Below are 17,319 nucleotides of genomic sequence, written 5' to 3' on the forward strand. Positions count from 1 at the left end.
TGTGGGAGGGTGGGCCGAACCTTTGGTGGGGGTCTGAGGTAACCTAGGCCCTAGAGGTCCGGGCAGGGGGCAATGTGGGGAACTCTTGGGGCGCGAATCTGAAACCCTTTTCCGCTACCGTCTGTAGACTGGGAACGAGTCTTGGCTCGAAATAAACCTTCTAGAGAGATAACTTGCTTTTAGTCCCAGTGACTTCGGAGGCAGGAGAGGTTCGGGGGAGCAGTAGCGAGGTCTCCCCATGGAAAGTGTGAACGACGGAAAGGTATTAAGACGCTGCGTGTTAAAAGCGTAAATAACGGAAACAGTTACTGGAATCAAGACCTTGATTTGAATTTCCGCTTTGGTACTCGTCAGCCTTGGACAGCTTGTTGCCTCTTGTGAGGTTCTGTTGTCTCACTTCCAAAATGGGGAAAAATAATCTCTGGAGATACACTGTCTTGGCACGTGGAGAAGGTGCGGAGCTAGCTCTTTTTCTATAAAACAGAAGTGGAGGAAGTCACAAAGTTTACCAAATTTTGGGAGTTAATGAAGCCCTGGTGGCGCAGTGTTCAAGAGCTCGACTGCCAGCCAAAAGGTCAGCAGCAGTTCAAATCTACCAGCCGGTCCTTGGAAACCCTGTGGGGCAGTTCCTGTCTGTTCTATAGGGTCGCTATGACTCGGAATCAACTCGACGGCAACGGGTTTGGCTGTTGATGGTTCCTGGTACAGTAGTTCCTGTGGTTTTAGGTTGATTTTCCTCCAAAATGTACCTTTTTCCATATCCGAGGGAGTAGCAGGGGAGCTTGGATACAACTGGGCTTGGGGTTGTAATGGATGGCATCATTATGAAGAAACGGGAAAGTAGGCTGTGTTCTTCGGAACCGCTAGGAGGAATGAAAATAACCTGGGCGGGAGCTGTTTAGGACTTAAGCAAAAAGAAAAAAAAAAGCACCCTTGCCATCGAGTCGATTCCGACCCATAGCGACCCTAGAGAACAAGAGTTGAACTGCCCCATAGGGTTTCCAAGGAGCACCTGGTAGATTCGAGCTGCTGACCCTTTGGTTAGCAGTCGTAGCACTTAACCGCTTCTTCAGCAGCGGCACAAAATTAGCTTTATTTTTCTTGTCAGTTGGTTGGGCCATTCTCTTCTTTTTCCACCGTGGACGTTTTCCTTTGTTTTTGCTGTGATCCTAGAAGAACATTTGAAGATGTTCCTTAGTTTCAAGTAGAAAAATTTTATATCAAGAGTCATTAACCACTCTTTTCCTCTTTTGGTCACCCTGCTTTTGCCCTGCTGAGAAATGATTATGAAAAGATTTACTCATAATTCTCTCTTCAGATTTAACAACAAAATGAAATTCACATGTTAATTACACACCATCTTGGATTTCTCAAGTTTCCTTTTGTTTGTAAATAGGCACGTTGAGGAAAAATAACAAGTTTATTTCTTAGCTGTAATTGTGTATAGAGACACCTCCGTTTATGTAGTCTTCAGTTTCCTGTGACTGCAACTGTAAACTATAAATGAAAAAGCCCTTTGTTTATTGCTATCTCCAAGATAGGTAAAATAATAAAGTGCAGGGTAGTGTGATTGTGTGTAGTACCCAACCTTTGATTGAAGGAGAATAAAATGCAGTATAAATGAATGTTTTTGCTTTTTTATACGTCTGAAAGGCTGTGCTGTAGCATGAAATTAATTCTCTTCCGGGGCGGGAACAGGGTTGGAGGAAGCTTTTGCTGTACTTATGAATCCTCAACTGTGTGAATGTATGACCTATTTAAATACAAAGATAAAGATCTAGCGTCTGTGACAAAAGGCAAATAGGCAATACACATCCTAGTTCCCAATATTCCCATTACTTGTTATGAGACCCTGGGCAAGTGATTTAATTTCTGAACTTTAGTTTCCTTGTCTATAAAATGAATGTAATACCACATACTTTAAAGGTTTCTTGTGGAATTAAAGACAAAGTTTATAGCACAGTGCCTATACATTATTCCTCAGTAGGCCTTACTGGTTCTGCTGCCTTCAGTCAGAAGTTTCCATACAGATGTGTCTGCTAAAATAACCATTTCCCAGCTGATATTTTTTCTGCTTTCATATGCCATTAGCTTGCTTTGACTCAGAACTGTTGGTATAACTAAGGCCTGGATTCTGGACTAAGGTGGCTCAGTTTTGCTGCCACCGCCACCATGTTCCTGTATAACTTGACCTTGCAGCGAGCCACTGGCATCAGCTTTGCCATTCATGGCAACTTTTCTGGTAAGTTCTCCAGTTACTGTTTCTCCGAATTGAAGTACAGTTGTACATATTGTGTCTATTTATTTTTATTGTGTTTTAAATGGAAGTTTACATCTCAAGTTTCTCATAAAAAATTTTGTACACACATTGTTATGGGACCCTTTTTGCTATCCCTATAGCATGTCAGCACACTTCTCTCTTCCACCTCGTATTTCCCGTGTCTGTTCAGCTGGCTCCTGTCCCTTTTTGCCTTCTCACTTCTGGACAGGAGCTGCCAATTTAGTCTCATGTGTCTACTTGAACTAAGAAGCACACTGTTTACGAGTATCATTTTACATTTTATAGTCCAGTCTTTATCTGAAGAGTTAGCTTCGGCAGTGATTTTAGTTCTGGGTTCCGAGAGCGTCTGGGGCCATGTCTTCTGGGGTTCTTCCAGTCTCTGTCAAACCATTAAGTCTGGTCGTTTTACTAGAATTTCAGTTCTGCAACTCACTTTTTTCTTGCTCCGTCAGGGACTCTGTTGTGTTCCCTGTCAGGGTGGTCATTGGTGGTAGCCAGGCACCATCTAGTTCTTCTGGTCTCAGGCTGATGGAGTCTCTGGTTTATGTGGCCCTTTCTGTCTCTTGGGCTCATATTTTCCTTCACTCTGGTGTTCTTCGTTCTCCTTTGCTCCAGGTGGGTTGGGACCAATTGATGCACTCACTAGCTTTTAAGACCCTGGATGCCACTCACCAAAGTGGGATGCAGACCATTGTATATTAATCCTTTGAATTTTCCCTCTGGTATTTCAGAAAGTTCTCTTCCTCTGGAAGGTTTCTTGATTCTTTGTTCTGGGTGCTTGCTGAAGCCGTTGTGGTCTGCCTCTTTATGGGATTTGATATTGACTGTTGACTCCGAGCCATCAATAAGTTATTTTGTGTTTGCATACTGGGTCCTAGCTTCTTGTTTTGTTTTGATATGCCCAAATAGGCTGGTCGTGTGAGCTAGTTTGATTTTTGGCATCTTTGAAGCACTCATGTCCTGTCACCAGGCAGTTAGAGCTGTTACTAGGTATGTGAGCCCAGGAGTTTGCTTACTCTCCTTGTATGGATTGAGTTCAGGTGTCCAGGTAGTCGGTCACCAAGTGTGTGGTGCAGGCTCTCACCTACAGTCTTAGACGAGCAGGGGTGATTGGAGTAGGCACAGATATCTGGTTGCAGTAGGGGGTCATGCGCTGACCAATGTAGGGGGCTGACGGCTGCCCCTGAGTGTCTGAGAGGAAAGCGTGTCCCTGTTCCCTAGAGTGCATAGGTGGGTGGGTTTTGCAAGCAGACCGTGAGCACCCACTGTTGTTGGCTGTGAGGATTGGGAGGCACCACTTATTCTTGGGCCCCTGTTGCTTATTTTTCATGGAGGCCTTTTTTTTCGTTCACGAGACTAACTGAAAACAAGAGTTGGTAAGTATGAATGAACGAAATACAGCTTATCGGGTATGAGATTTGGTGTGAAATTGAGGGACATTATCTGTTGTTATCTAATACCAGATACATTTCCTAGTCTGTGGGTGTAATTTTATCAGGGATGTACATTTCTCAATGCTTATTTTGTGCCAGGTTGTGTGCTTGTTGCTGTGAGACATAAAGAGACATGATCCTTGATCTTGAATTTGACATCAGGTTGGGGAGAAAGAGTGTCTAAAGGTGTTTGTCAAGCTGTAAAGAAAGTATTGTTAAGAAAGGGAGACTGAACTTTGGCTTGGTGCTTGAACGGATAGTAGGACTTTTACTAGGATAGAGATTAGAAAGTGAAATTTAGGTAGGGGGTGCAGCTTGAGTAGAGGCAGGAGATCATTTGCTAATGTTTGTTCATCTTCTACTTTGTGCCTTACATAATGAGCTGGAATGGCGGGGGATATGTTTGGAAAGATGAATTAAGATCAGGTTGTGGGAAATTTCAAATACCAGTTTAAGAAAAGAAACATTAGGCAGTAGAAAATTATAGAAAATGGGAGCCCTGGTGGTGCAGTGGTTAAACGTTAAGCTGCTAACCAAAAGGTCAGCAGTTCGAATCTACCAGCTGCTCCTTGGAAACCTTATGGGGCAGTTCTACTCTGTCCTATGGGGTCACTGTGAGTTGGGATCGACTCGACGGCGATGGATTGGGATGTGCATAAAACAGCCTTTTACAATTTGCAGATTAAATATTTGTGAGTGAAGTTAATTCTAATTAACACAGAAGGTTTGTGATTTTATGGAGTAGTATATAATTTTGCTGAGATTCAAATCTGAATACCTGTTGTGGTACTGAGCAGGAGCCTAGCTGTCTGACCACATGTGTTATTTTCTTTGATCATCATTATTACTTTTATAAGGGTCTGAATGGCTTACTGGGATAATTTAGTTATTCTGTCCTACATTTTATGAAGAAAGTTTTATATAGTTTTGGTAGATATGAATTTGGGTATATAATGCAATGATTCTTGGTGTTTGAATAGGAGAGTTTCTGAAAAAGTATTTTTAATACTGCTTTTATGCTTCAAAACCAAACTTTTTTTTCCCCTTAAACAAATTATAGAAAGAGTTATTTGTGCCATTGAGAGAACATTGTAATTTATATAATGCTTTACAATTTCTAAAGCACTTTGGAGTACTTGGTCTTATTTGGATTCCAAAGGATATTTGGAAAGTAGGGTAGCTTATTTTAAACATTTAGTTTAAAGTTAATAACAACTCATGTAGGTGGAATTATGTAGCAGGTAGAAAAATATTTTGACAAAATTGGCTTTTATGCATTTGGAGGTGTTGATTACAGTTATGAAAGCTAATGGATTTTTTAGGAGTGAATTTAGAAATAAAATACGTTAGATGCACTAGCTTTAAGATATGTTTGAGACAATACATCAAACCACACAGAAAATTTCTAAGAACGGTAGCCTTAAAGATGTGCTAGAAAGAAGCCGCCTTTGGAACATTCAAACTTTATAAAGCTAAACGTTATACGTTAATACCATTTTAGACAACTCCCAGTTATTCAAGTTTGTGAAAAATCTTAGAAAAATGAAAAGAGTAGATAGTAGAATAGAAGCTTTAAAAAAATTTATAGGAACATTTTTAAAAAGCCTCTGTTAGTACTTCTATTAGAGCATTTCAGTTCTATGAAAAGTACATTTTCAAACATAAGAAACTAACTTAAAACACAGAGCCCCCAATTGGTGTTTTGTATATGTCCAGGTTACTTTATATACTAGTTCTGGTTGCTTATAATTTTTCTGTCTTTGGTGATCTAGGAACCAAACAACAGGAAATTGTTGTTTCTCGTGGAAAGATCTTGGAGCTGCTTCGCCCTGATCCCAACACTGGCAAAGTACACACCCTTCTAACTGTGGAAGTATTTGGTGTTATCCGATCTCTCATGGCCTTTAGGCTGACAGGTGGCACCAAAGACTACATTGTGGTTGGCAGTGACTCAGGCCGGATTGTTATCCTGGAGTACCAGCCATCTAAGAATATGTTTGAGAAAATTCACCAAGAGACCTTTGGCAAGAGTGGATGCCGCCGCATCGTTCCTGGCCAGTTCTTAGCTGTAGATCCCAAAGGACGAGCTGTTATGATCAGTGAGTGCCTTGCTCTGTTGAGTGCATCTCTGGCTCTTCCAGGTGCTCAGTTTAGGATAGCAATGCTGTGATCTTGGCTGTGTGCCAGTGCAGCACTTAGCTGGGAAAGTTTGCCATCATATTTGAATGAACTCCATGGTTTAAAGTTGCATTTTCCTTTTAAAACAATGAGGAAATAGATGTTTTTCAGGTCGAATAAAAAAATTAATTTTTTAGTTTATCTCCAAAAAGACTGCAATGAAGTGATCTTTCATTATTAGGCAGTGGATATGGTTGCTTTCTTCAGCCTGAAGTGATGACTCACATTCATGTCTCTTCTCTGATGGATGTCTTGAAGAAATTTTTGTGTATCTGACCAGGACTTTTGAGGGCAACCTTCTCTGAGCAGTTCCCAAATCATTAGCTCTAATTCAAAGAATAAAGCTAGCAATTTTATGATCTACTGTTTAGTTTTTCAGTATTCTTAAATCTAAGTGACACATTAAAAAAATTCCAAAGACTTAGTGAGATACTAAGATCCCTATTAGGAATAGGGGGCAAAAAGTGGTGCTCCCTCTATTCTAATGATAGTAGAATTCTGAGTTAAAATACTTTATGAGTTAGTGCTGGCTGTTAATAATGACTTTTTTTTTTTTTTTGAATCATTACGTTCGGTGAGTACCTCTTATTATCTGGAGATCTTATATATTTTATCTCCTTTGACTACAGGTGCCATTGAGAAACAGAAATTGGTATATATTTTGAACAGAGATGCTGCAGCCCGGCTTACCATTTCATCTCCCCTGGAAGCTCACAAAGCAAACACTTTAGTGTATCATGTGGTTGGAGTAGATGTGGGATTTGAAAATCCAATGTTTGCTTGTCTGGAAATGGATTATGAGGTAATGGGGACCGTGTCTCTTTCTCTTTGGGGTTCTTCCAGTTACTTCTGTGCTTTCATAGGGTTGTTTTCCTCTATGTGCGTGTCTTTTAACTATCTTACCAGTAGTTCTTTTCTGTATTCCAAATGCCTTGTTGAAATTCTTTGAAATGGCAATATAACAGCACTTTGCTCTGAGTTGAACAGTCTCCCTATAGAGACAAGGTATCTATTGAGAAAAATTGCATGAAGAGGTAAAATTGTATTTGGGGAATTATTTCACAGGAAGATAGTGAAAACCAGAGTATACCATGCTTTGCTTTGAATAGAAGGCAGTGATCTCTAATATGGGTAACTCAGGGTTCCTGTTTCAGCTCTGCCATTACCTAGTAGTATGAGCTTTGGCAAACCATTTGGCATCTGTGGACCCTGAATCCTCGTTTGCATAATGGAGGGGTCCTGAAGTCCTTCTTTTCCAGCTCTAAGATTTCTTTGATTTTTCTGTATTGGATTAGCCTTTTTGCCACTGTGTTCCTCTGTAGGAAGCTGACAATGATCCAACAGGCGAAGCAGCAGCTAATACCCAGCAGACACTTACTTTCTATGAGTTAGACCTTGGTTTAAACCACGTGGTCCGAAAATACAGTGAACCTTTGGAGGAACATGGCAACTTCCTTATTACAGGTACTTTTCTCAGAACTGCTTCGTACCCTTCTACTTGGTTCGTTTTATGCCCCAGGCATAGGAGGGTTTATTTAAATATAATTTGAAAATTAATCCATTTGTAGTAAACTCGTATAACTTTTCTATGCTTCTGTAGAAGTTTATGGCTAGGTTAGAAGTTTGCATGATGGAGTGATGAAAGAAGCCTTGTATGGAAAAAGAGAATCTGTGTCCTTAGTAACTCTTATACTCTAGTGGGGGCGGAAAGGAAAGCACCAGGAGAGCATTCAGCTTAGAATATCGATAACCTCTATATTTGATTATAGTCACTTTTCCTCTTGTTAAGAAAAGTCAAAATCTGGTTCTTTGAAAATATAAGTGAAATAGGCAAACCCATCAAGATAAAACTATAGGTCAGTGAATTTGAAAACTTAGATGAAATTTGAAAACTTGTCAGAGTTGGTCTAAAGAAATTAAGAGCTTGAACAAACCAACATACATTAAAGAAAATTGGAACAGTAGTAAAAAAATTTCCTACACCCAAGAGGATTAGGTCCAGAGGGTTTTTTTTTTTAATGTGCTTTTTTTTTAAGTGAAAGTTTACAAATCAAGTCAGTCTCTCATACAAAAATTTATATACCGCCTTGCTATGTACTCCTAATTGCTCTCCCCCTAATGAGGCAGCCCGCTTCTTCCCTCTGCTCTCTTTTCATGTCCATTCCACCAGCTTCTGACCCCCTCTGCCCTCTCATCTCCCCTCCAGATAGGAGATGCCAACATAGTCTCAAGTGTATACTTGATCCAAGAAACTCATTCTTCACCAGCATCGTTTTCTATCCCATTGTCCAGTCCAATCCCTGTCTGAAGAGTTGGCTTTCCTGTCTTGGGCTAACAGAGGGTCTCGGGGCCATGACTACCGGGGTCCTTCTAGTCTCAGTCTGGGGGCCAGGACCACCAGGGTCATACTAGTTTCATTCAGACCATTAAGTCTGGTCTTTTTAAGAGAATTTGGGGTCTGCATCCCACTGCTCTCCTGTTCCCTTGGGGGTTCTCTGTTGTGTTCCCTGTCAGGACAGTCATCGGTGGTAGCCAGGCACCGTCTAGTTCTTTTTGTCTCAGGCTGATGGAGTCTCTGGTTTATGTGGCCCTTTCTGGTTTTTGGGCTCATAATTACCTCGTGTCCTTGGTGTTCTTCATTCTCCTTTGCTCCAGGTGGGTTGAGACCAATTGATTCATCTTAGATGGCTGCTTGCTTGGCATTTAAGTAGGTCCAGAATTTTGAGGGAAGCTTTTATCATGTTGTAAAAGGTACATATTGCCTTTTAAGACAGATTTTTCTAGAGTATAGAAAATGAAAAGCTACTGAGCCACTTCATGAGCCTGACATAATTTCATTACCAAAGGGCAGTAACAAAAATTTACAGGATGGTTCTATTTATAATTATAGATAAAAAAATATAAAATTTTAGCAAATTAAATTCAGTGTTTTAGATACATCATAACTAAGTTAGATTTTTGTAGGAACTCAAAGATTATTTAGCATTGGAAAATTAGTTTAATTCATTATATTAAAAGACTAAAGAAAGAGAGCTGTATTCGTAGTCATTTACATTTCGTTAGACTTGGGGAAGACAATGATTCCAGTCCTTTCTGTTTTTTAATCAGTTGCACTTTAATTGACAACTGTCTTGGGGGAGGATTTTGAAGAAGACTAATACAAGACATTACTTTTCTTTGAGCATTAAACCTTGGGAAGAGACTTAAACTAAGCAGGTGAACCTTGGAAAGTGTATTACACATCTCATTCCTTACTTCAACCTATTATCATACTTTCAAATTATGGCGACTTAGTTCAGTCAACAAATACTTTTTGAGTGTCTACTATTAGTATATGCCAAGCCAGTCTACTAGGTCTTGGGATTACAGTAGTGAAAAATTGGCTGTTGCCTTCCTTTGTGCAATATGGGGGATATAGTCAAGTAACAAAAAAATTGCCATCGAGAATGCCAAGTGCCATGACAGCATGTGGCGGAGAGAAGTAACCCAGGGAAAGGAAGGGAGTATGCTGGTAAAAGCTTTCTGTGCTGTCTTAAGCTGAGACCTGAGGACTAGTAGGAGCTAGCTAGGTACAATTAGGGGTGGTAGAGGAGGATGTCTGGAGGGTGTCTGTTAAAGGGAACAGACAGCACATACAAAGGCCCAAATGCAAGGAAGAACACAATCCAGTCTGAGAACTGAAAGCTCATTATGACTGGACCATTAGAGTTCTAGGAGTAGGGGTTGGTGTGGTTAGCTACTGAAGGATTTTAGACAGGGGAATAATAACCTGGTAAGATTGACATTTTAGAAGGATTACTGACATTTTGTCTGATGGAATGGAAGATAACTTAAGACTAAGCAGGGGAGACTGTTCAGGAAGCTATTTCAGTAATCCAAGTAAGATAGTGGCAACATGAGAGAAATAGATGAACTTAAGAGTTGCTAAGGATGTAGAGTGAAAAGGGCTGGGAGAAAGGTGTGGGAGGGGAGAGAGTTGAAGAATGACACCCATGTTTCTGGTTTGGCCTACTGGTAGATGGTAGTGTTCTCCTAAGATGGAGACTCCAGAAGGTGGAACTGTTGGGAACAAACTTGAGTTAGTTTATGAACACATTGTATTTTTGAGGTGCCTGCGGAACACCCGGACCCTGGTGGTACAGTGTTTAAGATCTCGGCTGCTAACTAAAAATTCAGCAGTTCGAATCTACCAGCTGTTGCTCAGAAACCCTATGGGGCATTTCTGCTCTGTCCTTTCAAGTTGCTATGAGTTGGAATTGACTCGATGGCAATGGGCTTGGTTTGGTTTTTTTGGTGGAACATCCATGTGGAAGTGTCCGGTAGGCAGTTGATTATTGGTCATAATCTGACAACTGAGTTCTGGGCTTGGAGGTAAAAGATTGGATGCAATTTTAAAAATCTGAGCAAGTGCTGAGTGAGATTCCCCAAACCTTCCATATAAACAAACTGCTATATCCATGTCTGGCATGAATATCAGGAAGAAAAAAACACTTGAGATGTTTCTCGGCCTTGGGCACAGTGTACCTTCATCACGTTGTGCTGAAGGAGAAAAGGAAGTAAAAGCTAAATTCTTGTAATTCATGGTTTTATCAAATCACTGCTAAATTTTCTTTGACAGTTCCAGGAGGGTCAGATGGTCCAAGTGGAGTACTGATCTGCTCTGAAAACTATATCACCTACAAGAACTTTGGTGACCAACCAGATATCCGTTGTCCTATTCCCAGGAGAAGGGTAAGGCTCTTATTTTCTTTTTTTTTCAAGGTAGTGTGTGATCTCTTAATTTATCTATTATCGAGTTTGTTTCTTTATAAATGCTGTTTTTAATAAAGTGAGAGGATTATTTTAGTAAAAGTAAAGCGAATTTTTTGAGAAAAGAAATTAAAAACTAAAGCTTATTAGTTAAGAGGAACTCATGGGCACTGTCATTTTGAAATTTCTGAAGATTTCTAGTTTGGAGAAGCCAGACGTCTTTGTTGAAAATAAATTGTCTTTTGTTTTTTTACCCCATTTCCACCAACTTTACATTTTGAAAAATTCCAGTGTACAGAAAATTTAAAAAGAATAGAGTAATGAATGCCTGTATGCCATTCACTAAGATTCACCATTAATGTTTTGCCATATTTGCTTTTTCTTCCTCACGATATATCTACATTATCACATGTATTAGGCTAAAATATTTGAAAATATGTTACAGACAGTTCAAGAATCCTCTAAGATGTAGTTCCTAAGAAAGGATATTTTTCTGCATAGCCATACTAGTAATATCATGCCTAAGAAATTTAACATTTTGTATAATACCACTATCTTTATGTATAGTTCATGTTTAAGTTCTGCCTATTTTAATCCAGAATCCAATCAGGGATCACACATTAAATTTGATTGTAGTGTCTTTTTAGTTTACTTTAATTTAGAGCATTTCCTCTTACCGGTTGGTTGGTTGGTCTGTTTGTCTTTGGTCTTTTATTATATTGGCAGTTTTGAAGTTTACAATAATTTTCATATAGACTGTGCCACAATCTGTTATGTCATGATTATATCCAGGTTAATCTTTTTGATAGCATTATTACGTAGGTGCCATTCAGGACACATCAGCTGGGTCAAAAATGACTCGACACCTAACAACATTGGTTCGTTTCATTGATGACACTAAATTTTGGTCATTTTGTGATGTTTCGGTAATCTCTTTATTATAAAGGTATCTTTTTCTTTTTATAATTAATATGGAAAGTATAGGGGTGATCTTTGTGACTGAACATCCCCTTCACCCAGTGGTTTTGGTATTGATTGATCTTTTCCCTAAATTGGTTGTTACACTGGTGTTTGCAAAATGATATTTTGTTGTCTTTTAACTATACTATGGAAATGACTAACCATATCCCAAAATAGAATATAATGAACTCCTGTGTACTCATAATCCAGCTTCAACAATTACCAACACATCAGCAATGTTGTTTTATCTCTGCTTCCCCAGTCTCCCTTCCCCCCCGATTATATATGGTCCTTTGAATATTTATAGGCCTTGGGGTTAAGCCTTTTAGAATTTAGCTGATCTAGCATATGGTATCTGAGTGAGATTCTGTGAATTTTAGAAAACCTGATGGGAAATTTGTCAAGTTAGGTATGAAGCTGTGGGTAGTCACTCGGTTTGGTTGATCACACGTTTACTGAGTACCTCACTGTACTAGGCAGTGCACTTGGCTTTGCGGATACAAAGAAATATAAAACATGTTTTGCCCTTGAGAGCTTGCTTAGTGAGAGAAGTACAAAATGTTGAAAATGTTTTAAACAATTTTTCAAATCTTAACCAAGGGGAGTCATTGTGGGAGGCATTTGGGAATCATTAAGTTACTGTAGAACAGAGCTGATGATAGATAGTTTGGATGGAATGTTGTGGTTGTATGTGAGTGTTTATTCACAGCCTGAAATGATGATTCTTTAAATTTCATGTCTCTTCTCTGACATGTTTCTCTGGAGATACTGCTTGCCTTACTGATCTGATCAGGCTGTATGTAGAGTGCAACTGTGGCCATTTTTTGATGCCCAGGCTTTGTTACATAGTTGGAGCAGACAATAATTTTCAATTACCATGTTTTACTGTCTAGGCTGGCAGGCTTCTCTGGGTCAAAGCTTGTATAGAGAAGCCCCAGGTGCCTCTGAATAAGAAATACTTATTCCTAAGATGTTCGTGTGTCTGACCTTTCTAGAATGACCTGGATGACCCTGAGAGAGGAATGATTTTTGTCTGCTCTGCCACCCATAAGACCAAATCGATGTTTTTCTTTTTGGCCCAAACCGAGCAAGGAGATATCTTCAAGATCACTTTGGAGACAGATGAAGATATGGTAAGCAAAGCGTGGATGGAGGGGGGGAAAAAATGAAAAAACCCCTTTGTTGTTGTTAATCTAGTTTAATAAAAGTGCTGGTAATCTTATTTTAATATAATTAAGTAATCTTTTTTAAAGATGTCATTTCTATGTACGTTTAAGGCCTACAAAGCTGTTTCATACACCGTTTTTGTTTACAACCCTTGTCTGAGATAGGACAGTTTAATACTTTACAAGTTAATGAAAACAGAATGCCTTGGAAAATGGTTGCAACTAAGGTGTTAAAGCCTAGTTTGGGACCGGTATATAAATGTAGGTTTTCTCCCTCTGGTTAATGGATTTCTGTTCTTACACCCTCATGTGTTATAAGACTGAGTAATGTCATAGAACTTTCTAGTGATTATTTTCAGGTGGTAGAAATTGGTTTGAATAACAAGAGCAAGCTCTCCATGTTTACTGAAAACTGGTAATACATATGATCTGTTTACTTCTTTTGTCTTACACAGGAGCTCCTTGAACAACTGTCCAGTTCCTTAGATAACTGTTAGATCAGGGAGTCTGCAAACTTTGCTTATTATTAAGGCCAGACAGTGAATATTTTCAGTTTTTGTGGGCCATACGCTCTTTTCAACTACTCAACTCTGTCATTGTAGCACAAAAGCAGCCATGGACAGTATGTAAAGAAATATGCACGGCAGGCGTATTTGCTCCCCCCCGCCCCCCGGTTTAGATAATAGAGTCCCTGGGGGGTACAAGTGGTTGACATGGTTGGCTGCTGAGAGGCTGGAGGTTTGAGTCCACCCAGAGGCTCCTTGAAAGATAGGCCTGGCGATCTACTTCAGAAAAATCAGCAATTAAAAAGCCTATGGGGCACAATTCTGCTCTGACACACGTGGTTGCCGTGAGTCAGAATCCACTGAAGGCAGCTGGGTTTACTGGTTGGTTTAGATGCTAAGTACAGCATTTTTTTCCTACTCTGTCTGTTGCTAACTTATGATAGCACTGGGCTGTCTGTGGTCTAGCTGCAATTGCCTACACATTGGAATCTTTTTTCTTTTTCCTCCCACTCCAGGTTACTGAGATCCGGCTCAAGTATTTTGATACTGTGCCTGTTGCTGCTGCCATGTGTGTGCTTAAAACAGGCTTCCTCTTTGTAGCATCAGAATTTGGAAACCAGTGAGTAATCCTTTTATTACCATAGTTCATCCTAGATATTGTTAAAATCGACAGGAAGTGTGACTTTAAGACCAGAGTTTTTCACAAGAATGTCTTAGTCTTTTCGAAACAGAAGTTTTGTCCTCCTTCCAGCATTGCGTTCCTTCTCATATTTATCTTCATTTGCTTCACTGACTTCACTCAATACCTCTGTGGGTGGCTGTAAAAATGTCTTTAGAAATGATAGCTTCCATTAGCTGGTTATTTTACTGAGTAAATATTTATCAGAATACTTAATATTTAAACATAAGTTCCATAAACACCTCACTTGTACAAATCTAAAGTTGAAACCTATCAGTATTCTCTGCTCAAATCAGCAGCCCTCCCAACCTCAGTATTTTTGTAGTAACTAACAGGGCGGTTCTAGCTCTTCAAGTATATAACCTCAACTTGTGTTGTCCTGCACCACTTTCAAGTACTAAGTTTTGTTTTTTCTCCTGTAGCTCTTTTTTGAGGTGCTAGTCTGAACTAGTGCACTAGTTGTAAAAGTGGCGCTAGGGCATCTGACCTCCTCTGACTTCGCGAGGGGGAAGAGAATCAAGATCAATAGCCCAAGTTTGATTTCCTATGAGATGGGGGTCAGACATGCCTTCCCTCTCCAACGCTTTAACCACTTCTGACTAGCCATCCCTCCCATGATACTGTACTCTGCTGGGTTTAATTCACTGCAATGGCCACACACAAAACTCAGACAATTCTTAGGATTTTGAGGTTTATTAGGAAAGTAACAGGTTATAATCCAGAATCAGGAATGACTCAGGATATAATTTTTTCGGTCAGGATGGCTTTTCTGTTGTGCCTACAGGCAGGCCTCACCTTCAGCCCCTGGGTTCCTGGGCCCCTCGGCCTGGCCTCTGCCCTGCTAGGTAAAGTGTTACAAAGCTCTTTAGCTCTGCCCGTAAGTGCCCAGAGACATCTGACTCCTCCAGGAAGCCTGCCCGAAGGTGCTCAGCTCTCTTACTCTGGGTTGGCTTGACAACTGTAGCCGCCTCACTCTGTCATCTGGGAAGCCCACTGTGCTGTCCTTCTCCGGGTCCTGCTGCCGCAGTTTTTCTGCCACTGCTTTGCACTGTCTCCAGTGTTATAGTGCTCTCTGTCTCCTGGGTCTAGGAGGTACTCAGCACAGGGACCCTAGGTCCGTAGGATGCACCCTACTTCTAGCTCTTCTTATTACTTTGTGTTAGCGAGGTCCCCTCTCTGCTCTGGGATTGGCTTTCTTTTAAGCCTAGTGGGATGGCATGACCAGTCCTCTCTTTAATGTTTCATACACCTTATTTGCATGGCCTAACCCACCTGGGACTTCATGCATCTTAATTTGCGTTATTACCAAGTTGTCCAATCCCCTTGGTGGGCCACAAGCACCTTATCTGCATAGTCCCACCCAGTCATTTTGTAAGAGTCACAAGACTGGTGAGAAAGGCCACATAACAATTCTTCACTCTGTACTAGTCTTACTACATTTCACTGCCTTTCCTGCAAAACTCAACCTTTATAGAGTCATCTCATTAAGCAAAGAAGACATAACCCTGACAAAGTCATTTTCTCTCTCCCTGTGTTACAGCTTTTGCATTGTAAAATAGAAACCCCTTGCAGTTGAATTGATTCTGACTCAGTGATCCTATATAGAACAGAGTAGAACTACCCCATAGAGTTTTTGAGGAGTGGCTAGTGGATTCAAACTGCCAGACTTTTTGGTCAGCAGCCGTAGCTCTGAACCTCTGAACTCTTCATCCTTGAATTTAAGACCATTAGATAATGCAAGTTACTTATATGAGGTAGCATGACAAGATTTTGCTTTTTAGTTGAGGTTTGGCCAGGGTCTACTGAAGTCTGTGTAGACCACTCAACTAATGCTCAGTTTTCTCGTAATTAAAATGAAGATATTGGCTAGGATTCTGTGATCCTCTTTCGTTTCTGCCCTGTCTCCATCTATAGGCCTATCTTTTGCCCAGTCAAGTTGAATTCTTCTCCCATAAGCATTAGTTTTACTTCTTTTACTTTGTTCCTACTGTTTTTGTATTTTTTCCTGGTTTATAGCTCTGATGTGATACTTTCCATCTGTATCCTTTTATTATTTATGTCTATTTTCATCAGTTTCTCAATTTTTTTTTTAGTTTTTTATGCAAGGAATTTTTATTGTATAAAAATTATGAAGTGCACGCAAGAAAAATGTTACCCAATAATCTTTCCACCCAAAGGTAACATTGTTTTGTGACTTGTGTATATGTATGTAAATTTTTTACAGAAGTACAGTAATGCATTATATACCATTTTGTAACTTTTTTTTTTTTACACAGTGAATATTTACAGTGAATATTTTTCTGTACTGATAAACAGATCTATAGGGTTTTTTTTTTTTTTGGTAGCATTGTTTTTAATGTTCAGCTAATATTCTGTTATATGTGTGTATAGTTATTTATTTAAACAAGCTTTATTGCTGGGTAGATTTTTTTTATTGTACTTTAGATGAAGGTTTTCAGAATAAATTAGTTTCTCATTAAACAATAATAAGTATATTGGGACATGGGTTGCCAACCCCCCAACATGTCAACACACTCCCCTTCTTGACCTTCAGTTTCCCGTTACCAGCTTTCCTGCCCCCTCCTGGGTTCTTGTCCTTGCCCCTGGGCTGGTGTGCCCCTTTAGTCTCATTTTGTTTTATGGGCCTGTCTAATCTTTGGCTGAAGGGTGAACCTCAGGAGTTGACCAGTAAGTCTGGTCTATTTTTTGTGAGTTAGAATTTTGTTCTGTATTTGTTTCCAGCTCTGTCTGGGACCCTCTGTTGTGATCCCTGTCAGAGCAGTTGTTGGTGGTAGCCAGGCACCATCTAGTTGTGCTGGACTCAGTCTGTTATGGATAGACTTTCTTAAAAATATGGTTTCTGGATCAGAATATGTACATTTTCAAAGCTTTTGACATATTGCTATGTTATTTTCCTAAAAGTTTGTACTGATTTCTACTTTTACAGCAGTGTGTGTATCCCTTTTGCTTCCTATTGTCAACACTGGATGGGTATCATAAGTATATATAGCTTTGCCAACTTGTTGGGTGAACATTTTATTGAAGAGATTGGACTTCATTTGCCTAGTATGTCTTGTGAATTGCTTAGTCACATCTGTGCCTGTTTTCCTTTAGTATCTCTTAACAGTGAGGGATGCTTTATGAAGGCAGTATAGCATAGTATAAACTCTGGAGTCACTGCTTGAACTATAGTCTTGACTTTCATCTTTTAGCATTGTGCCTCATTTTTCTCATCAGATATGAGGATAAGCACTGATAAATTCTTTATGTTGGAAGCATTTAGTAAATGTTGATTACTACCATTTTTATTGGTTTTATTCTGGTACTGTAGAAAGCTTGAAAATGAAGAAAGATCAAATAAATAATA

The 17,319-nt window shown here is 39.7% G+C and overlaps 1 protein-coding gene and 2 non-coding genes across 8 annotated transcripts in view; all 3 read left to right on the plus strand.

Moving 5' to 3' along the window:
* SF3B3 (splicing factor 3b subunit 3) overlaps positions 1-17,319 on the plus strand; it is a 54,655-nt gene that overhangs the window by 222 nt on the left and 37,114 nt on the right. For 4 of the 6 annotated variants that reach the window (XM_023556672.2, XM_010596810.3, XM_010596809.3 and 1 more), the window contains exons 2-8: positions 2,092-2,242; positions 5,487-5,813; positions 6,522-6,694; positions 7,215-7,356; positions 10,511-10,623; positions 12,597-12,734; positions 13,789-13,892. In XM_023556672.2, coding sequence (XP_023412440.1) covers positions 2,173-2,242; positions 5,487-5,813; positions 6,522-6,694; positions 7,215-7,356; positions 10,511-10,623; positions 12,597-12,734; positions 13,789-13,892 — 1,067 coding nt within the window. In that variant the 5' untranslated portion in view covers positions 2,092-2,172. Of the gene's footprint in view, positions 1-22; positions 2,243-5,486; positions 5,814-6,521; positions 6,695-7,214; positions 7,357-10,510; positions 10,624-12,596; positions 12,735-13,788; positions 13,893-17,319 lie in introns of those variants that run through there. The other 2 variants (XM_010596811.2, XM_064273783.1) reach the window with 2 other exon arrangements.
* On the plus strand, positions 6,097-6,177 carry LOC111752580 (small nucleolar RNA SNORD111). Its single transcript, XR_002787475.1, has one exon. It is a non-coding gene; the product is annotated as a small nucleolar RNA SNORD111 (small nucleolar RNA).
* On the plus strand, positions 12,308-12,398 carry LOC111752579 (small nucleolar RNA SNORD111). The gene has a single exon (XR_002787474.1). It is a non-coding gene; the product is annotated as a small nucleolar RNA SNORD111 (small nucleolar RNA).

The sequence above is a fragment of the Loxodonta africana genome, chromosome 21, assembly GCF_030014295.1.
Source record: "Loxodonta africana isolate mLoxAfr1 chromosome 21, mLoxAfr1.hap2, whole genome shotgun sequence".
In the NCBI taxonomy this organism is placed as follows: Eukaryota; Metazoa; Chordata; class Mammalia; order Proboscidea; family Elephantidae; genus Loxodonta; species Loxodonta africana.